The sequence below is a fragment of the Sceloporus undulatus genome, chromosome 5, assembly GCF_019175285.1.
Source record: "Sceloporus undulatus isolate JIND9_A2432 ecotype Alabama chromosome 5, SceUnd_v1.1, whole genome shotgun sequence".
Taxonomy (NCBI): Eukaryota; Metazoa; Chordata; class Lepidosauria; order Squamata; family Phrynosomatidae; genus Sceloporus; species Sceloporus undulatus.
In genome coordinates, this window is record NC_056526.1 from 17,419,207 (window position 1) to 17,442,363 (window position 23,157).

Sequence of the window (23,157 nt, forward strand, 5' to 3'; positions counted from 1 at the left end):
GTATGTCCATATTCTGATAGAGAAAAATAGGTATTTTTATTGTGATTGTTGAGAGCAACCACTGAATAGGATTCCTAGTCATTTTCAGGTCAAATAGGAGGTGCTTTGCAAGCATATCCGGGCTTAATAACTATTGACAAAGTGCCTCCTCCCCAATGCAGAGACATTTTTATTCCCAGCTAGTGGACTAAATACTGTACTGGCCAACAACCAGAAAGCAATTCCTATGAAAGTAAGAAACCAATACTGAACAAAAGCCAACTGTGAAATTTCACATTAATTGAAGTAAACCATGTTGATCTGGGGGAAGGGGAGACTTGGCTTTACAAAGATGCTCAGTGCCGCACTGTGCAGGGAATGGAGCTAACGAGAATCAGATGTCTCACATTCTTCCCTCACCAACGTCTCTGAATCAATGGCTGGACGAATGGATACCATGTGCAGCAGGGATCTATCTTCAAAGTGGAGATGAAGCTTAATGTGGACTCTGGGTATTTCCAAAGTTTACTGTTAACAACACAGGTAACCAGAAGCCTTTGGGTTTCTTTTTTTCCTGTGAATCAGCCACGGAGTTAAAAACATAGGCTCTAACAGGATTAAAGATAGAAGAATCCCATACAGCACTAGTAAACAAATCTTGACATATCTCTGTGTCCCTGTGGAATTTCCCTACAAACTTTATATTTTAATAGGGAAACTTGCTACAGAATTAGTTTATAATACAGTCTCCAAAGAGTATTTATGGCTTTATTCTCAATGTATTTTTTCATTTGCTCTGATATAATTTATAAACAATTTCTGCTGAATTTCTTCCACAGCAATGGAAACCATACTAGGAAACAATACTATCACTTGATACTAGGTTGGAAATCGAATCAGTGCCTCACATCTTCTCAACCTCAGTTCCCTCATTTGTAGAAACAAAAGTAATGACCTAGTTGACAACAGTACTGGTACAAATTGTTATAAACAAGTAATATTACATGACAAGCAACTAATTTACAATTGGCCCTCCACATTTGCAGCCTTGACTTTTGCGGATTTGATTATTTGCTGTTTTAATTAATATGGTTCTCTCTAGGAATCTCTAGGTCCTCCAGCACAGCTCTGCCAGGTGTTGACCATAGAGTTGTGCTAAAGAAGCTAGATGTTCCTAGAGAAAGCACTTCTCTAGACATTTGGAGGTCCTCCAGCATGATTCTCTAGTCAACTTCTGGCAGATGTTGACCACAGACTTACACTGGAGGATCTGGAGATCCTAGCGGGATGTTCTCAGTTAAAGAGAATAGTGTTTTTTATTTGCAGTTTTTCCACATTTATGGGGGTCCTTCACCTATATCCCCAGTGAATGTGGAGGGACCACTGTATATATTATATAACCCCCCCTCTCTCTACACACACACACACACGCACATAATATAAAAAGCTCTGCATCACAGTTGGAAAAATGTAATTGTCTATAAAATGCACACATCCTGTACAATGCAAGTGTCTCCAATTCTCCTTCTACCAGAGAAACCCTTGATTTGAAAATTAACATGCTAACAGTTTATATGAAGAGCTTTTTGATAGGAGTAAAAGAAGAAGAAATTTCCCATCCTCCTTGAAGCCATTCATCTAATTCTTCAGTGATAACACAGAAGCTGACAAAAGCTTTCAAATAACCAAATTGGTGCAGTTCAGGAACCAGGGTTTCCAAGTCAAAGTTGTTGTTGTTATCCTGCCTTTTTCCCACTTTGAAATTCAAGGTGGCTTACAACAATCAAAGCCAACATAGCTAAAAATTCACAGCATATGAAAGTTATAGAAAATCCTGCACAATATATGAGGCCTGTTCCTCCTAAGCAAACAATCCTGAAAGGCATGCTATAACAAAAGGTCTTCGCCTGCAAGGAGGGTGACAGTTGACCTTCTCTGAGAAGGGTGTTCCAAAGACTGGGAGAGGACATCAAAAAGGCCCTCTCCCACATTCCCAACAGATGTACCTTTGAAGGTGGTGAGACAGAGAGAAAGGCCTTCCCAGAAGATCTCAAATCACAGGCAGGTTTCCATAGGAGAATATGGTCCTTCAAATAACCTGAGCCATATAGGGATATCTGATTAGCAGGAAAAATGGGGTGATCTGCCACCCATGTGGGAGAGGTGGAAAAACTGTAACTCATAGTTGTGGGTTGCAAGCACTTTCCCAGGGTTCCCAAAACCAAAAATCATATCACTTCCAGTTCTCACATGTCGTATATCTCTGCAGCCTGCCAGACAGACACACAAGAATCAAAATTGGTCTGCACCTCCAGAACAGTTGCCTACCCTGCCATAAGGCCGCATACAACTAGGTAACAAGCAGCACCTGCTAAAATTCCCTCTTCTGCACAACCATTAAAGGTACAGGAGCGCTCTCCAATTTTTGCTCTGGAGATAAAGAGTATCTACTACCAAGATGTGTGTGTGCGCATATATGCCATCAAGTTGCCTACAAGCCTATGAATTTCATAGGGTTTTCATAGGCAAGGAATGCTCAGAGGAAGTTTGCTGTTACCTTCTTCTGAAATATAGATGTTGGGGATTAATAATACAAGATGCAAACTGAACCACTGAGAAGCATTTGTTCACCTGCTGTCAATGTATTGAATTGTATGTAGAATACTGCTTTGGCCTGGCCCATCACAGTAGGGCATGCTGATGTGCTTTCAGGAAGGTACTTTCCCTTGCATTCTTGCCCTTGCCCTTCTCCAGCTTACCACCAGTAAAACTGCTGTCAGTAAATGTGCCTTTTCCCGCAGTGCAGGCCTTGGAATTAGACGTGAAGACATCCTTTAAAAACAAATGTCAAAACTGGTAAAATAAATTACAATGGAAAATATACTATGAAACTGAAATTGTATATAAGGAAGTTTAATAGAGAATTTTGTTTAATAAGAAAGTTTAAAGTCGGTGAGAATATTTATTTTAGTTATTGTGATTATACTGAAATGAGAAGCTATTTTAGTTATTGAGATTACACTAAAAGAAACAGATAAGATAAGAAAGTTCAGATAAAAAGAAAGTTAATTAAATGAAAGTTATTAGATATGACTGACTGTGATAGAGAAGAGGTTGAATATAATGGCTGGAGACAGTCGTTATTATGTGAAGTCAAAGGCTTTCATGGCCAGCATCCATAGTTTTTTGTGGGTTTTTCGGGCTATGTGGCCATGTTCTAGAAGAATATAACCCAAAAAACCCACAAAAAATTATGGTCATTATTATGTTATGTTAATATTATGTTTTGTGTTGAATGTATGTAGGTATGTATGTATGTATGTCTATCATACCATATATACTCGACAGTATTTGGATTTTGTATTGTCTTTTTAATTTACATAATAGATTTTTTTAAAAAATGTCAAAACACCACAGTGTCAAAACACACAAATATTTGAAGACCCTGTCTGCTTGGCTTGTAGGCGTTGTTTGGCTGCTGGTTTTACTGAAGGAATATTTTGCAGAGGCAATGGATGGTAGTGGTCCAGAGTCCATCTTCCCTGCTTCCCCATACCCCCCAATAGTCACAATTTGTCAAGGACAGCCCCAATTAACCTTCTGTCATCCCACATTTTCAGATGCTTTGAAAATGTCCCAGTTTCTCTTTCTTCCTCCCATTTGCCCCCTTTATCCTCATCTAACTCCAAGGGCCCACTGTACATGAATGTGTCTATATGAAAAGAGCCTCTGCATGGAAAACATCTACAAACAGCTTTAAATCAACAACTACTATGAATAAATGTTGCTTGGAAAATGCCCAGGAAAGTTGATGTCACTTTAATTTAATCTGATTGTTGGGCATTATCTTCTGTTACTTAAAAATAATTAGTACTGAAAGAAAAAGAGGCATAATACTGAAAGAAAAGAGACCTTTACTGCCACTGGATAAATTGGTCAACTTTTTTTTGTCTTTTATAAATTTCGGTCATCCGATAATTGATTAAAATTTCCATCCCTTGCCACAACAGCAATTTGTTCAGGTCCAAAATGATCAAACCTGGGCTATCCCAGAAAAACGGACGTCAACATTTCCTTAATCTTTGAAAACATTTTTCATATGAAATGGAAATATAGGCCTCCCTCCATTCTCGCGGGTTTTGGATCTGCGTCCCTTGCTTATGTGCGAGGGATAAATGGAGGGGTACGTGCTCACGATGCGCCCCCCACACCCCATGCCTATATTCAAGCCAATGGGGAGGCAGCCATAGAAGTATGAATGGAATGATAACACCATAACTGCAGTACGGTATTGTCCTTTCTCTCCCAACTAGTTGTTTGCCATACGAAGGAGGACTAGTAGGATCAATTTTGAAGTGAAGATGTTACATAGTTGCTTAGCAATAATAGATGATCTTTCTCAAAGTCTGGTGATTCAGGATGGTCTCCATTCCCAAACTAGGACCAACATTTCAGTACATGTTGTGAGGGCCAGCATGGCATAGTAGTTTGAGTGTTGGACTAAGACTCTGGAGACCACGGTTCAAACCTCTGCTTGAGCATAAAACCCACTGGTGACCCTGAGCAAGTCACACACTCTCAGCCTTAGAGGATGTAAATGACAACCCCCATCTGAATAAACTTGCCAAGAGGTTCACCTTAAAGGTAAAGGTAGTCCCTTGGCATGAATGTCTAGTCGTAACTGACTGTAAGGGGCGGTACTCATCTCCATTACTAAGCCAAAGAACCAGCGTTGTCCGAGGACTGCTCTGGTGGTCATATGGTCAGCAGGTCTGCACCAAACGCAAGTACCTATTTATCTGCTTGCATTTGCATGCTTTTGAACTCCTAGGGTGGCAGGAGCTGGGACTAGTGACAGGAGCTAACACCATCATGCAGCACTCAGGCCTTGAACTGCCAACCTTCCAATGTTGGATCATCAGAATTGGTGTCTTAACCACTAAGCCATTGCATCCCTTAGGTTCACCTTAAGGGCACCATAAGTCAAAAATGACTTGGAGGCACACAACAACAACAACAAATGTCATTTGTTCCCCTTCTGTCCTCATTATACTTGCCTGCCACTTCATTCTTTTCTTTTCTTCAATACTGCCCCCCCCCCCAGTACTTTCCTTCAGGGCCGGGAACTATCTATCTTTTTCTACATTATTGTATAAGCAGCTTTGTACATAAGCAGCACTTTAATAAGAACAACAACAAGGTAATGATTCTCCTTTTGTGGTTCAGCACATGGTCAGGGAAAGCTAAATCTGTTGAGGATGGCAGCAGACAAGAGATGGATACTGGAAAGGTAATGAGCAGCAAAGATAGGACATAACCTGGTCCATGGTGAAAGAGGAGATAAAAGAAAGATGTAAAGAGCTGGAAAGAGTGAAATCAAAATGAAGTTTTCATCCCAGGCACCCTCTGTGCCTGGTTCTGACCTAGAGTAAACTTCTTGCACAGAGACCTTTGCTGCCAAGATATTTAACATTTCTGGTGCTATGAAGCGGTACTGTAATTATACATATGAGGCTTCAGGCCTGAACACACAGCATAAATGATACTTTCATGGCTAAAGGCCTACAGGCAATTTGGCTACAGTGAGCCATGCAAAAGCCAACATTCTGTAGCCTGTGTTCACAACACAATTATTTCAGGAGCCCCACCCTGAAAGACACACCTTTCCAAACCTTAGATTCAGGGGAGGGGAATATGGTTTACTATGGTAGAGATAAACTAGCACACTTGTAACTTTGTTTTAAGGTACAGTATGCATTTTTCTCTCTAAAAGCAGTTTTTCAAATAGTCAGCAGGAAAAATGCAGAACGCAGAGCTTGTAGATGACTCTAGGTTTACCAATTTAGCAAAATCTGACTTGAAATTTATTGCCCAAAGGATTCTCTCAAGAAAGATTGCCTGTGTCCATTTTTGCCTCCAGTTAACATGAAATGAAGGACTGCAAAAATGCAAAAATATGGTACCAAAGGTAAATTGAAGAAGAACGGCTAGCTTAATGCTGGATGCCATTCAAGGCACCCACTTTTAGCTAGGTCAGGGGTGTGCAACTGTGACAGGCTAGGGGACCACATCAGCCCCCCTAAAAAGCCATGGAGGGTTCACCTCACCTCACACCACACTTTGGCAAAAAATACCGAATTTGTTTACCCCCAAAGGAGTTAAGACAAACTGGATCCCAAAGGCAGTAGCTTTTTTGTCTTGCTAATGGAATTTAAAGTTTATTTCCTAGATTTTAAGAATCTCTCAGTAGCCGCATGGCTAGAAAGAGTAGGGAACTGCCTTCCTGCATGGTACCCTTGCATACCATCTGAACAGAGGACAACAACCACAACATCTTGACAAAGATGTCTCCTATATGATTTTTAACACCTTTGCCTGATGAAGAGGCCAGTGGAGCTTCAAAAGCTTGCAACAGGTATACTGTGCATTTTGGTTGGCCAATAAAGGTATCACTGTTTAATGGACTTGGGATGTTATTGTACTTTGCTATATGGTCAACACTGCTACCCCTGGACATGTTTTCTCTTAGTAGCAAGCACTGAAGGCTTGTGTTATCTTCTCTTTACCACAAGTGCTACCAGGGGAAAGGAAGATTCCTCACTGTCTGTTTTGTTCCACTTGGCAGTAAGCACGCTTGGCCTTCCTCAGAGCATGCAGCAATTAAACACTCTCCTCCTTCTTCCTGTGCTACTGATGGGCACTTTTCAAAACATACCAAAAATAAGCAGAATATGTTTGTGTTATTTTCCACCACTTTATACTGTTTGGCATTTTGTTCCCTTTCCTCCATGACATCCATCTGGAAACTTTCCCTTACATTCCAGCTCTCTTCCAGGAGGAAGCAATAAGGGGAAGGGAGGTGGTCAGAAGAAGTTCAGTCTAGAGAGAAAAGGATCGGGATCAGCAGAAGGACAGGGAAGAGGGGCTGCAAACTTTGAAAGCAGAGCACCTGGCCTACTGAAAAAGCAAAGAGAAAAAAGGGCCAGCCTGATTGTACTCCCAGCCTTTGGGAACACAGATTGTCTCCTCGAAATTCTACTTTTATTCATCCAAAGAAGGGGGCCCTGAAGGTTTATTACAGGATGTATAGAGGCGAGCCTGGTGAGAAGTAATGTGAAGAAAACAAAATATAGGGATTCTTTTATGTTCTGTAAAATTCTGCTGGGATAGAAGAATAGGTTCACTTCCAAAACTCCAGCTGTCCTCATTTGACAGGGATAGTCCTGATTAAAGGAAGCCCCTATTTAGCTGACAGTTTAGGGGCTCCAGTGATGTCAGAAACCAGAACCCATACAGGGAACATGAGGGAATGACAGTGGCTTGTTTGGGACTGCCTGCACACACACTGCTTGCAAAATCTCTCGGTCTGCTTGGTGCTTTTCCTCCTCTCTCAGCTCACTTTGCAAGCAGTGTGCAAGAGAACTGTCAACCCCAAGCAAGCCTCCACAGGCAAGAAGAATGTAAGGGAAAGAGCAGACCCTTTATTTGAATAACATACCTTTTCCTTAACTTGCAAGCATTAAAAGAGTAAACTGTCAGATAATGGGTCACTGAAAGGCAGGAGCTTCCTTTAACCCTCTATAGTCCCACTTTTTCCAGCTGCTCTTAAAATGTCCCAGTTTCTCTCTCCTCACCCCACTTTCTTCCTTTATCCAAAGCTTACTTCAGTTGCTGGAAGTAAATTCAAAGTGCAAAAGCAGTCAGTTAACTCAGCAAGGGGAGAGGAGAGGAGAGGCAGAATCTTTCCATTCCCAGTAGGCTCAGCCAAAAGCAACCTGCTGCATGCTCTCCTGGTTTGTGTGTTCTTACTCATTAATAATTTTTGTCATCAGTAACTGTAATGTTGCTTGGTCACATGTGTCCTGGTTTTCATCTGCAAAATGCAAGAGTCATAGGACATGTAAACTAGGCACACACACACACACACACACACACACACACACACACACATACAGTCACACACAGGAAATTCAGAATGTATCCATTCAAAACACAGAAAGAAAAGTTTTATGTAATGGAATAAAGAGAACATTACATGGGTCTTTTAAAATTAATGTTATGTGTAATTATATCTATCCCAGCCTGAATTCTTCTTTCACCTTGATTCATCACAACTATTAGTTGGTTTATATATTAATCTCTGTTGAGATTTTAAGAATTACAAGGGTCAAAGTGTGGTCCTTCAAATGATATTGGACTCCAACTTCTAGAATTCCTCATGATCAGCTATGCTGACAAGCACTGATAGGAATAGCAGTACAACAACGTCTGGAGGTCCACACTTGGCCTACCACCAGCCAAAACATAAAAGACCCATCAAATCAAGAGGATTCACACAAATACAGACTTTCACTGAGTGGTTAGTTCAACAGGCCTACAAATGGGTTGGAATTTACAACTGGATTTAGGCCAAGAATGTTATTTTTATCTGTAATTTTCCCATTGTGATAACTGTGAAATCATCTTAACTTCTGGGATTTACCACACAGTTTGTATACTGATTGAGCAAAATCCAGCTAGTCCAGCCACTTTCAAATGTATGATCTATGAGCCAAACTAGATGCAGTGGTGGAAGCTTCTTCACTTGTCTATGCATTTCATCCCTCCAACATCTCAGTGACCACTCACAGACTCTGGACATCTTGCAAAGAATGGCTGTGGATGTATCCACACTGCCCAATTAAAACAGTTTCATACCTTTTCAAGTGCCATGGCTCTATCTTATAGAATCCTGGCATTTGCAGTTCCATGAGGGGCTTAGAATTATCTACCAGAAACTATAGTGCTTGACCACTAGAGAATTCTAAGCATGTCATCCGACTAGAAAGCACAGGAATCCAAAGGATGAAGCCATGGCCTTAAAGTGACATCAAGCTGCTATAATTGTGCAGTATGAATAACTTTGAGGTCGGACCCCTCTCTCTTTATCCTTCTGCCTGCAGGCAAAGACAGGGTGTTTTGGGGTTTTGTTTTGTTTTTTTAAATTGGCTCAGTGCTCTCTATTTTTTTTAAAAAAATATTTTGTTTTTAATTATGTTTTACTTTATTTGTTGTATGTTGGGCTCAGTCCAATGTTTCACTGGCAGTTGCAACAGGAGTTTCTTTCCCTCCTGAGCTCTCTGTGCCACCTCGAAAATAGCTCCGGGCAATTTGGTAATGTTCAAAATACACGATAAAAAGAGTAGTATCAACTAATGAAGTTATAGTGGGATAGTGACTGCAATGTACAGTTATGGGAGAGGAGGGGAAGGGCAAAAATGGGAGCCCAGTGTTACGATCATATGATATACTGAGCTGAAAAATACCCATCTTTGTGACTACATGCAGGCCTTCTTCTAAAGCAATTGCAGATATTATCCTTCTTAGGTATTTCATCTTTCCTCGCCACATCCAGAGTGTGACTCAAGAAGCAGCTACCCAAAAAAAAAGAGGAGGGAGGAGGAAAGGAAATATGGCTAGATTGTTGTGATCATCTGCTCTGCAAGAGATTTCAACAGCAAAACAAACTGTCCCATCACTAGCTAGCCAAGCCACTCCGGAGCATGCCAAACCACACCGTAGGCTTCTCAAATGGGGAGGGCAGGGCTGAATGATCTACTTCCTCATTTCTTTCACCTCACCACTAAATGCTGAGTATTTTCATTTGTCCTTATTAGGTTATCAGGCTCTCGTTATAAAATTTATTTCGCTAACATAGGCACATCAGAAATAAAAAAATAAAGTAAAGCACATATCCACAATTTATAAAAAAAAATTTTTTTAGGAATTAGGTTTCTATTCTTAGCAAAAATAGTTTGTTTTTTAAAGAGAGGCCTTTTTTTGATGACTTGCTTAGAATTGTCTAGTGGTGCAGCACTATAATTTCAGCCCCAGTTCTTGTTTTGAATGTGCTCTAAGGACCCAGTCAGGAGTCAGTGTGAAGTAGTGGTTTGAGTGTTGGACTACAACTCTGGTGACCAGGGTTCAACTCGCAGCTTGGCCATAAAACCCACTGGATGGCCTTGGGCAAGTCGCACATTCTCAGCCTCAGGGGAAGGCAATGGCAAACCTCCTCTGAACAAATCTTGCCAGGAAAACCCTATGTTAGGGTCACCATAAGTCAAAAATGACTTGAAGGCACACAACAACAACAAGGATACAGTCAGCCCTCCATATCCTTGGATTCTGCAAACCATGATTTTGATATTTTGTATAAGGTATACTATTTTACTACACCATTATATATTATAGGGCTTGAGCAGCCATGGATGTTGGTATCCACAAACCCCAACAGATACCACGGGGCCACTGTATTTCCATGAACGACAAGTGATCACACCTGTGCTTTATGAGGATGGACCAAATCTACAAATGATATTACTATCTATCAACCTACCCTTCACGTTCATAGTTTTTCAATCCAAACAAAATGCAAGGTCTACTGTGTATGCCCAGGGAACACTCTATCAGGTGCCAATATTTTTGAATTATTCCTCTGCATACAGTTTGCAACACCATTACACACAACAATCTGTCATTGGCCTTGGGCTGTTCAGCTTTGAGCACATCTTCTCAGTTTTGGTCAAGTCTTCTTTTTGGCCAATTCTTTGAATATTTGGGATGACTTCTTTCAAGTAACTGAGGTCCAAAACGCAGTGCAAAAATAATCCAATTCAAGATTGTTTTAACTGCCCTGGCTCAATGCTAGAGAATTCTGGAAACTGTAGTTATGTGAGACATTTAGCCTTCTGTCAGAGAGCTTTGGTGCCACAATAAACTACAATTCCCAGGATTTCCTAGCACTGATCCAGAGCAGTTAAAGCAATCTCAAATTGGATTATTTCTGCTGTGTGTTTTGCACCTGAATTTTGTAAGAAAACCAGCCTCTTGTCTGAATGCTAGATGGATGAGCCGTTCCTCATGATCCTCCAAAATCCTCTAAGTGGTAAATTATATCTTACATGGAATGTAATAAAAACTGCCCTGAGGCACATGTGGGGTTTTTTCTGGACACTGAACTGCTGGAGTACACAGAGCTTGGAAATGTTACTTTTTTGGACTACTACTTCTAGGATCTCTTGATTCTTTTTTAAACCCCTGAGGAGATTTGGGGTGTTGTAATTAAAAAAAAGTAATTTTTCCAAGCTCTGAAAATACCACAGTCCAAGGTGCAATGGGTCTTGCCAGAGGAACTAATCTTGATGTAAAACAATAAGGTTCTTCTGAATCCACATACTTGGAATGACTGCCATTTTAAAAAATGATTTAATCTTACTAGTGCAAAAATTAGAATAAACCCAGCCAGATCTATACTATAACTTGATACAAAGTATAGTACAAAAATACAATTTTACTGAAGCCCTAAAAGACACATTGGCGGGGTACAGACCGCCAAATAGTATGTATACAATACGTACTAGGGTTAGGAAGGGGCGGTGCTTCCGCACCCCCCTAACCCTAGTACGTATTGAATACGTACAAGATGGCGGCGCCCTGTTCATACGGGCGCCGCCATCTTTACGTATCGGACGCTGAGCGTCTGTACGTGTCGCAGCCTTTATGACGTAGCGAGTGCGCCCCTGGCGCCTCGCTACGTCACAAACGCGACTCAAAAAGAAGCTCCATTTTGGAGCTTCTTTTTCGGTCCGCGCGGGAGCCGCGCCGTCTGAAGGCTCCGGCTCCCCCGCGGACCTACCGGCAGCGGCGGTCTGTACCCCGCCATTGTTTAACAAAACTGTTCGATAACCTTACTAACAGGGAGCATAGATCAGTGTCTAGCCTCCTTCTGTAGCTACAACTTATCCATTTCCTTCAAGGGTTTTTTCCATGAAGGTTGAAAAAAGATAGAGAAATGCATGAACATGAAGATTCATTGTCACTATATGTATCCAATAAGACATCCCAAAATGTAAATTCTTGCACACTTATTATTGACAGGACAATTGCAACTAATTCTCTCATACATTATGGTCACTTTTGAAAATGGATCACTCTTTATCTAAAATTTGCAAACACAGAGCAGAATCATTTCCCTTGTTACTTCTTTCAGATTTTTTTCCACTATAGAGTTCTGTAGTTTATTTTAATCCATAGATTTGTCAGTGAATAAAATGATCGGATCAAGGGAATATATCTTCAATATGACATACCATCTTTGACTGAAAGCACATTTCTCTTTAAACATGGTTTCTTCTTTGAGGCTCCTCAATCCACTTAGTAGCTATTGACTTCTACAGTACTCCAGAAGCATGGATGCATGAAATTCAGTTTTTAACCTTTCTCTTATACAAATCTATAGGAAAGAGCCCATCTACCTTTCCAATAGCCCTATAATCAATGATGCAAGCTTGTTCTAAAAATTTATCCAAACAATCTTTGGAACTATAGCAGTTGTCCCAATCTATACAGAAATTCAGAAGCTGCAAAAACCAACATACAGGGAAGCCACTTGACACCCAAAAGAAAAAGAAAAATGCCAAAGAGAAACAGTCGGGTTAGGTTTTAAATGTTTATTGCATTTTATGTTCCTATATGTCCATGTTTCGGATCTATCAGTTGAGTACTTCTCTAGGTCTAAATTGGAGAACTTAGCAATCTATCTTCGGGAATTATTCTTGTTGTAATGTAGGAAAGTGTAGTGATAGTGGCACTCAAAGCAATAGGGAAGAACAAATTACCAGGAACAGATGACATGCCAATAGAACTGCTAGTTTCTACAGAATCAAGTTCAGTTCTAACTAAAATATGCTAACAAATATGGAAAACAAAACAGTGGCCCACAGATTGGAAGTGATCAATATACATTCCTATCCTCAAAAAAGGAGATGCAAAAGACTGCAGTACTTACAGAACAGTTGCACTAATTTCTCACACAAGCAAAATAATTCACAAAAGTCTGCAGCCTAGACTCATATCATATATGGCTCAAGAGATCCCAGAGATGCAAGCAGGCTTCAAGAAAGGAAGAGGCACAAGGGACCACATTGCAAACATATGTGTATGAGGGAATTCCAGAAGAAAGTCATCATGTGCTTTATCAAATACAGTGAATTGCATAGATCATGAAAAGCTATGGCTTGGTCTTAGAGGAATAGCTTTGCCACTACCTGACTGTCTTGATACATAACCTATACTCAATCAGGCTGCAATCAGAACTGAACATGGCAAAACAGAATGGCTCCCAATTTGTAAAGGGGACAAAATGCATTCTGTCACCCTGACTGTATGTACAGCGCTGTGTAAATTTACAGTGCTTTATAAATAAAGGTTAATAATAATAATAATAATGTTTGTTCAACACACGTGCAGAAAATATCTTATCCTGAGCTGGCTTAGACTCAGAGGCAGGAGGAAGGAAGGTCAGAGGAAGAAACATTAACAATGGTAAGATATGTAGATGACACCATACTACTTGCAGAAAACAACAAAGACCTGGAACAATTACTTAAAAAAAAAATAATCAAAGAAAGTGCTAAGTTAGGCTTAATGCTTAATATTAAGAAAATAAAAATAATGACCATGGAAGAACCACATGAATTCATCCTTGATAACAAAAAAAGTTAGAAATACATTCGCCCCTCCTAACTCGTGGATCTTCAATCCGTGCCCTTGATTACATGTGGAGGGGTGACCTCCACTGTCTCCAATGGTGCATGCCCTGGCGCACGCACCCACGATCGCAACCCATTCAAATCGATGAGGCTTGAATATGTGCGAGCCTCCATTTACACGGGGTAGGTGGGTCCGGAACAGATCCTCCACAAAAACGGAGGGCCAACTGTAGTCAAAGGATTCCCATAACTTGAATCAGACATTGATCAGAGTGGTCACTGAAGCCAAAAAATCAGAAGAAGACTAGGAACTAGACAAGTTCCTAAAGTGCAGAGACATAACACTGACTACTAAAGTTTGGATCATCCATACCATAATATTCCTCCTCTTCATGAACTGATGTGAAAGCTGGGCAGTAAAGAAAGCAGATAGGAAGAAAATTAACTCATTTGAGATGTGGTGCTGGAGAAGAGTGCTTAGGGTGCCATGGACAGATAAAAAGACAAATAAATGGATCCTAAAACAGATCAAGCCTGAACTCTCCCTGGGAGCCAGGATGACTAAATTGAGGTTGTGGTACCATGAGAAGGAAAAGCTCATTAGAAAAAGCAATGATGCCAAGAAAAGTGGAAGGCAAGAGCAAGAGCAGAAGACTGCAAACCAGATGGCTATACTCAATTAGGGAGACCACGGGCCTGAGCCTGCAAGACCTGAACAGAGAAGTAGAGCACAGGGGGTCTTGGAGGTGTTTCATTCACATGGTTGCTCTGTGTCCAGATTGACTCAAGGGCAGCTATCAACAAGAAGAGTAACAGAATGTGATCATATGACACCCAGGCAGCCCTATGAAAGAAAGGGGAAACAGGAATACAGTGTATATTTTTCATGCTATACACAGACCACCCACTGCCACCAAAAGCTGTGCTGGAAAAACAGCTGCTTTTATTTTTGACGGATATAAGTGAAATTAAATTATAATACAGGACATTAATAGCAAAGGTTTGTTATTGTGTGCCTTCAAATCATATCTATTTATGGTGAACATAGAGCGAGCCTACCATAGGCTTTTCTTGGCAAGGTTTGTTCAGAGGGGTTTGCCATTGCTTTCCTCTGAGGCTGAGAGAGTATGCCTTGCCCAAGGTCACCAGTGGGTTTCCATGACCAAGTGGAGATTCAAGCCCTGGTCTCCTAGTGTCCTAGTCCAATACTTAAACCACTAGACCCATTGACTCATATAATATAGGTAAATGTGGCTTAAATGAGTGAGCAGTTGACAAGGAAGTCACAGTACATATCTCAAGGCTGAGAATATCAGAAAAGCCCTACCTGGTCAGAATCAAAGATCTGTCTTGTCCATCATATTCTTTCCCACAGCATCCAACCAGAGACACCCTGTATTACAGCACTGAGTCCTCTTCCATTATTTTTATGCAACAGCTAGTAAACTCACTGGCAAACTACCTCTGAACCTGTGCGGTCTTATGAACATAAGGTAATCTTATTTATTTTTTGCTTGTTTGTTCCTTTAATTTACATTTTATCATAGCTTTCCTCCAACTGAAGATAGTGGACAAGGTTCTCTGCTACCTCTTATTTATCCAACAGTGTGAGGAAGGTTGGGCTGAGAAATACTGAGTAGCCCCAAGTCATCCAGTAAGCATCACAGCTAAATGGGGATTTGAACTTGAATCATTCCAGTCCTAGTTCAACACCAGTGTGCAGCATGCTTAGCCAGCCACCATAGCTATATAAGCACAGAAAGTGCTATATTATCCTATATATTAATGTCACATTCATTCATGTAGTGCCAATTTCTATGTCATCAAAATACATGACACACACAGTTATTAGTTTGTGGGGAATGGAAAGGTATGGAGACACACATTATCATACATGCCCTAAAAGAAGGGGGCAAGTACTGCCCAGTGAGCAGGAGCCGTAGCTATGGAATGGAGACCACTTGTTGCCAAGGAAAAGAAATGCACAATATGGCAAGTTGATATTAAAAAGATATAAGGGATATGGAATGGAGCATCCTGGAAGTAGGTATGGCTGGCTGGCACCTGAAACAGGTACACTCCATGTTACAACATTTTGCTGCCAGTCCTATTTTGTTATATACTAAAAACTGAGCCTTCCTGTGCCAGATTCCCAAGTCAAGATAAACCTCTGTGACTGCCTCCCCACCTTTCCTTCCTTTGGCCACTTCCAGTCTTTGGAGCTAGGAAGTGGTGGAGTCATGTTAGAGTGGGAAGGCACATTTATGGGCATTTTCAGAGCTGCTGAAAGATGATGTCATGATGGCCCTTTGGGGCTTGGTACACATAGAGAAATGTCATATACAGATCTGTTGAATATCACCCTGCCACATTGTGCAGTATAATACAAATTTGACCTGTTGCTGACATGATCTCAATTAGCATATAAACTGCTTTAGTTCTTAGGGTTGGGGGAATCTAAGTCTCCAAATCTAGGAATTTAGTTGGATTCATTAAGTCTGCTAGGAAAGCTGGGAGTTAAGGGTCTCCTTATAACTGTTGCAAGCTTTCCTCAGTTAAATTCCTTATCTCTGAATCAAAAGGCCAGGTAACTTGGAAAGCTGATATGCATTGTGGTGGAATATCCATCTTTAACATGGTTATTATTTGCTTGTGTGATTTCTTTCCTTTGCAAGAAGAATGTTTCCATACCTACTCGCCTAGTCATACTTTCAAAAGGTATGGCTTCTGGCAGGTGTGACAGCCTGAGGACCCAGGGAATTATATGGTAAAACCAAACAGGGATGACTTTAGCAAGTAAAAATATTAGCACCAGTGGCTACTGAAATATCATTTTACTCCTCTTAATTAGCGTAATAGCTATTGCTCTTTATTCAATTTATCATTTCTTTTATTTTATAAAAATGTTTGGCCTCCACATATCTTTGTCACCTCAACAGATTCTCAGCACACAAATCATGCTATAAAATCCAGAGTTTGAGCATTTAAACCCTGATGCATTTGAATCATTTGAGGGGAGGGATTACAGGTAAATGTTTAAGGCTTAGTCCCTGTTCTCTGCCATGAGATAAGTTTCACACAAGACATTTTAAAGAAAGCAATCTTATTCCAAATCTTATTGACAAGTCCCAGATTTTGTTCCTGTTCTTTCTGATTTTATACTGGATTAAAATAAAAAGACCCAGGAAGCTGGTATAAAAAAAGTTGTCAATTATACCAGGGGCTTACAAAAATATCCTGGGATAAACAAAATGGATCTGGATCTCCAAAATAAAAGCAGGAAAAAGAAGAACAAAAGCTGATACTTTCTGGTATTTTTAATCAGTCTGTATGTGCCCTTAGTTTCATCCAAAACATTTCCCTATTTCTCAATTTGTAAGATCGCTTTAAAGAGAAAAGGTAGAGATCCAGTTCCTGCCCTAAGAATTTTAATAGGACGCCAGCTTGGCAAAAAGTCAGAAGTGATAAAATCCCTCCAACGGTATCACACAATCAGTAACTTCTGTCCTCTTTCTCAAACCCTTTGCATTAGTCGTGTTCGCAATGTCCAGTATTTACCTGGAGATCAAGCAACAGTTTCTCACCAAGGAAAGTGACCTCTGAATTATAGCAAGTAGGTAGCCAAGAAACCTGCCAATGGGACCAAAGCAAAATGTCTTTGCATTCATGCAGAGTTGTGACCATTTCCACAGAAAAACAGGATCTGACTAAGGAAGCTGGGAATCAGACAAAGTTGAAGCATTTATTCACAAGGTATTTCAACATGTTGCAACCTATTCTCTTTTCTTCTTCCCCTACCCATCAGTGCCAGGTTTTCCAACTTTGAAAAGAAACTCTGCAACTTGTAGGAGCTTTTTCCATGTGCACACAAATAGACATCCCACCCACCCACTCCCCACCACTAGCAAAATAGATCAGGAACTCACCTGGAAAGACCTGATATGTTTGTCCTGCAATATGCCCCACTGATCATGCCTGAAATATAGCAGTTCCAGAAGGGAAGCGATGGAGGAATGAGTGGAGTGTGCAATGAGGTAGCAATAATACAATATTCCTTTTGCCTTCAGACACTAGGGAAGGTATTGGCTGTATCTGCTTGCTAACTTGCCAGTAAGCAGTTCTGAACTAACTCCTTTGGTGTGTAAGATGCAGCAGCCAGCCACAATAGTACCTTCTGATCTACTATCTATTCTGAACCCTCCTCCACCCACTTAGTCCCTCTGCACTACAGATCATATGATCTCAAACTCCCCCCCCCCCCATACACCACCTTTACTGTATTCTCTCTAATAGAGCCCCATTTGCAAAGCTCTGACCCATTCTTTGCAAACACAGAGCGGGGAATCTACAGGTTTTTCTCAGCTGTTCCATTATGATGTAATGGGTAAGCAGATACTCATGTTGTCCTGAGGAATTTTTTCCCCTCCTTCTGGTATGGTGTTGTCTGGGTGAGCACTGAGCAGCTGGAATGTGAAATTCAATGCAAAGGTGTTTCCTTACTTCTTGTGTGCCTTTAAGTCATTTCTGGCTTATGGAGACCACATTATGGTGCTTTCTTGGCAGAATTTGTTCAGAAGGGGTTTGCCATTGCCTTCCTCTGAGGCTGAGAGAGTGTGACTTGCTCAAGGTCACCCAGTAGGTTTCTATGGCAGAACAGATATTCGAACCCTGGTGTCCTAATGTCTTAGGCTGCCGCCACACTGCAAAATTTAAGTAATTTGACACCACTTTAACTTTCATGGCTTAGTGCTATGCAATTATGAGTTCTGTAGTTTGGTGGGGCACCAGAACTATCTGACAGGGAAGGCTAAATATCTCACAAAACTAAAAATCCCAGAATCCTGCAACATTCCAACACTTAAACTACTAACTATGCTGGCTTACAAATACCAATGCCATTACCAAAACCTGTTTGCAGCAGGACCCACATTCCAGGTGAGCCAGCAAATGCACAAATGCCATTGTTTGTGCTCCTGGCCTTCCCATTCCTGGCCCTACCTCACAGCATCCCAGTGCTAAGTATCCACCAAAGACTTCCTTTACAGATACCAGCATGCTATTTATCCATGCACTCAACAGATGGTTGGGTTAGTCAGACGATTAGAACATCAGTCACCTATCAGAGAGAGGCCAAGAAATCATAGAATCACAGAGTTGGAATAGACCACAAGGGCCATCCAGTCCAAACCCTGCCATGCAAGAACACAGAATCAAAGAACCCCTGATAAACCGCCATCCAGCCTTTATTTAAAAGCATCCAAAGAAGGAGACTCCACCACACTTCGAGGTAGTTTGTTCCACGGTCAAAGAGCTCTTACTGTCTGGACGTTCTTCCTAAAGTTTAGGTGGAATTCCTTTTCCTGTAGCTTGGACCCATTGCTCTGTATCCTAGTCTCTAAAGCAGCAGAAAATAAGCTTGCTCCATCCTCATTATGAAATCCCTTCAAATATTTCAACATGGCTATCATGTCACCCCTTAACCTTCTCTTCTCCAAGCTAAACATATCCAGCTCCCTGAGCCACTCCTCATAGGGCATGGTTTCCAGACCTCTCCCCATTTTGGTTGGCTTCCTCTGGACATGCTCCATCTTGTCAACATCCTTCTTGAATTGTGGTGACCAGAACTGGGCACAACATTCCAGGAGAGGTCTGACCAAAGCAGAATAGAGTGGCACTATTACTTCCCACAATCTAGTCACTATATTCCCATTGAAACAGCCCAGAATTGCATTGGCTTTCTTAGCTACTGATCACATGTTCAGCTTGTGAGCCCATATTTATTCCTCCTCCCATAGAAGGGATAGAAGGTGCAATTAAAACTGACAGTAACAAGCACCAATTTTAGATTTTATATAGGAGTTCAATCCTGAGTCAATACCCCATCTGTTACACACAGGAGTTCAATACAGATATAGCATGGATTTGTGCACTGCTCATTCTTCCTAGAGCAGGATGATGAGCTCTTATCACATTGAATATTGTAACACAGGTTTTATTTATTTTTAAACCTACCAATCAGTTGCATAAAAATGAAGCCTTGGCTTTGATCAACATGCTTCGTGTGTTTAACACTATTTCAAAATGAAATTTAAGTACACAGGTTTGTGACAATCATATGTTTCACATCTAATTTAACCCCAACTTGTTTTCATAGGATGGACAGGAAGTGTACAAAGTACCATAAATGCAATATCTGAAGCAAGAAATCACAAATCATTGTAGTGTACTAGTTAACACCAGAGTGTTTTTAAAAACTAAATATTCAAATATTTTGTTTTTATGATAAATAAAATATTCTGTCTTCTTCCAGTTATAAGCAGCTTTACACTGAGGCTGGGGGGGGGGGCATCTATAAATACAATTATTGTATATTGGACTCCCCCCCCCTTTTGTTTCTTTCTGTGTACCACTTCTCAGAAAACAGCACTTATCTGTCAAAAACCATTGGCACTGTGCAGCAAAAAGAAATGTGTTTGTTGTTAACAATCCAGCATAATGACATTAACATCTGCTCATTGTTTAAAGAATACTATTAACTCTTCACTACCTGGGAAAATAGGGAATACCATAAACGCCTTTTGTTACAGAACAAGCAAGAAATATGCCTTTAAGGTTTCAAGGGCTCACCTAGCTTTCACTATTCAATCCCATTCAAATGTTGTTTTTCAACAAGTACTTGTCCTTTCAGTTTTTGGCATGATGTGGGCCAGCAAATTGTGTTAGCTTTAGTAAACAGGGAAAGAGGTGGCAGGAGCAACGACCGCCAAGACAAAGGCTGGGGGAATTATTTATTGGGACTACAGGTCCCAGAATCTCCCAGCTAACATGATTAGTGGCCATTCTGGCTGGAGGATTCTGGACATTGCAGTGAACAAAAGTAACACTTGCAACTTGTGTTCTAAGATGCTACTAGGCTCAAGCAACAAAAGGATAATTCTATTAAGTTTTAATTTTAATGCCAAGCTAGATGTTACATGGCAGATCTCATGTATTGTACTACAGTACTACAGGACTTTAAAATGGAGTATAGTGGCTGAGCATTGGACTATGACTCCAGAGACGAAGATCTGAATCCCCACTCATCCATGGAAACACACTGGTGACCTTGGGCAAGTCACACTCTCTCAGCCGCAGAAAGAAGCAAAGGCTTTCTGAACAAATCCTACCAAGAAAACCCCATTATAAGGTTGCCTTAAAGTTGTATTAAGTCAAAAATGACCTGAAGAGACACAGCAAACCAATGACAACAAATCTGTCTTGCCCATCATTGTATTTTATTCTTGTACTGGCTGTGTCCGGTAAATAAATTTCTTGTAGACAAATCTGTCCATCCATCCGTCCTTCCTTCCTTCTCTCCCTCCCTCCCTCCCTCCCTCTTCCTTGCTCTCTTTTCAGAAATGGAAAGCTGTCATTTTCATCAGAGTGGGGTATCTAACCACTATTCATGCAATTTTCTCAAACTGAATTGTCCCTCACTTCTGCTTCCCTTTAACCAGCTATTTACCAACTTGTGTACTACCCAAAAGGGACCAGGCTAGCAGGGGTGAGCCAGATCTCTCCATTCCCCCTCCATGAATCTGCTTGGTTTCTGTACTAGCTGCAGAGAATGGAAGAATATAAGAATTTAAGATCTAGACTAGACTAGATTAGACCAAAGGTCTATTTAATCTAATATTTGGTGAGAAACTGGAGTTCTCAGTCCACCTTCTATTAATCTTCTTAGCTGAAGGTAAGCTTTTAATGAGCCTATTAAGGAGGGCTTCTCATCCTTTTACAGCCAGAAGAAAAATGCAGGCTAGTAAAAAGAAAAAAGTGAGGGGAAGATTTCATCAGAACTTGGACATGTATCAGCTCTTAAAATCCCTAGCAAGCATGGCCATTGGCTAGTAACCTCTGTGGCTTACGTAAAAGGTTGCTACTAACATTTAAAAAAAAAACTGATGGAGATCCTATTGACATTCAGTATTCTCCAACTTTTCCCAGAGGAAAACAAGGACACATGAAGCCAAGCAACATCAGAATGTGGCCAAGGGGGCAAGAGTTATTAATGAGGAAGATCACACAGACTACAAGAGCCAGCAGCAGTTTGCTTTTGCCCAAGTCTACAGGGAAGGGCACAATTCTGCTCCCTCCTCTCCTCCTCCCTCTTGAATAAATTGAAGGCATATTACTTTTGCACTTTGAACTCAGTTTCTAGCAATTTCTGAGCACAAAGGGGAAAAGTGGGAGGAGGAGAAAGAAAGTAGGACATTTTAAAAGTATCTGAAAACATGGGATGACAAAGGATTAATTGGGACCATCCAAAGTGCCTCACTCCTAGAATCCCTGCCACAGAAGCCAGGCATTTGAAGACACGCAGCTCAAAGATCAGCAGCAGTTTGTTTTAGTATTTTTGATGAGAGCCTTTATATATTTAGTTCTGTATGTTCTGCCCCAACCCCATAGACAGGACCACTATTTATTTAATATATTAACTTTCTTATATCCTCTAGTTATCTGAACAGGACTTTTCCATGTATCTTCAGTATATGAAGTTAAGATTTGCCAGAATATGAGACAAGGTCTTTTCAGTCATGGCACCAGTTTGATGGAATGCTTATTTCAAGGAGACCCATTAAGCCATTTTATTAGCTTCCTTCCATATTTGTGACTACATGGTTTTTATTTCATGTGGCTCATTTTATTTACGCATATGCTATCTTAGACTGGAATTAGTAACTGATTTAAAATTTTATATGCTATTTTAGGCAATTTTACTGAGACAATGGCTTATAAATCTTGCCTAGAAATAAATCTCAGTGAGAACATGTGAGTTAGGTAATGTATATATAGCCTTATGTGCAGTTCTTGGTACATGATGCTTAGCCAGCTTCTTAGGAAAGATAACATTGATGAAACACTGAAAGAAACATCTACTCAAGTTTCACTTTAATGGCTATGTACCCGTTTTTTTTTTATTTAAAGAACTGGTCCGTCTTCCAACATTTGATAGGACTATAGAGCATAATGGACCCTTCTTATCTCAGAACATTCCTCTATAGATTTTCAGAATGGTGTATTCCTTATTTTAATCCCATACCCTTTCTGGCAGTTCTTCATGTTAAGAGAGGAGTTTCAAGATGTGATTTCAGCTCCCCCTCTCTCTGCAAACTGAAACCTGATGAGAAAACCACATTTCCTAGGAATGACTTTGGTGTCAGCAGCACACAAACTGATGCAAAATCCAGCAACAAAGGAGCATAATATTTTATCAAAGTGATAGAGAGGAAAACTGCTTCCACTGAAGTGCTTCCTTGATGTGTTTTCACAGCTACGAGGGAGGGGGGTATACAACGTTTCAAACAATGATCTCCCTGTAATGTTTGTTGGTGATCAGTTAGTTATTCTTCCAGACCTTCATATAACTGAACTGAAAAATGTAGTTTGCATAATTGTGCTCCTACACGGAAGATATACCATTGCAGCATGTGTGTGGTTGTAGGTGCACCAAATACAACCTCAGCTTACAGAGACCCTATCCTTAGTGGTTTCTTGGTAATATTTATTCAGCGGTCATGATTGCAGCATGCACACTATCTCTGAAATCATTAATATAAAGCTGTTAGGTAAAGGCCACAATGCATATATCATGTTTACCATTTTTCACAGG

At 40.6% G+C, this 23,157-nt stretch overlaps 1 protein-coding gene across 19 annotated transcripts in view; it reads right to left on the bottom strand.

Annotated features, from left to right (window-relative positions):
* Nucleotides 1-23,157, bottom strand: part of CALD1 (caldesmon 1) — a 227,383-nt gene that overhangs the window by 46,570 nt on the left and 157,656 nt on the right. Inside the window, exon 1 of one of the 19 annotated variants that reach the window (XM_042466858.1) lies at nucleotides 17,435-17,725. The exons of the other annotated variants lie outside the window; for them this stretch is intronic. Within the exon in view, the coding sequence (XP_042322792.1) occupies nucleotides 17,435-17,481 (47 nt within the window). The 5' untranslated portion in view covers nucleotides 17,482-17,725. Of the gene's footprint in view, nucleotides 1-17,434; nucleotides 17,726-23,157 lie in introns of those variants that run through there. 19 annotated transcript variants of the gene reach the window in all.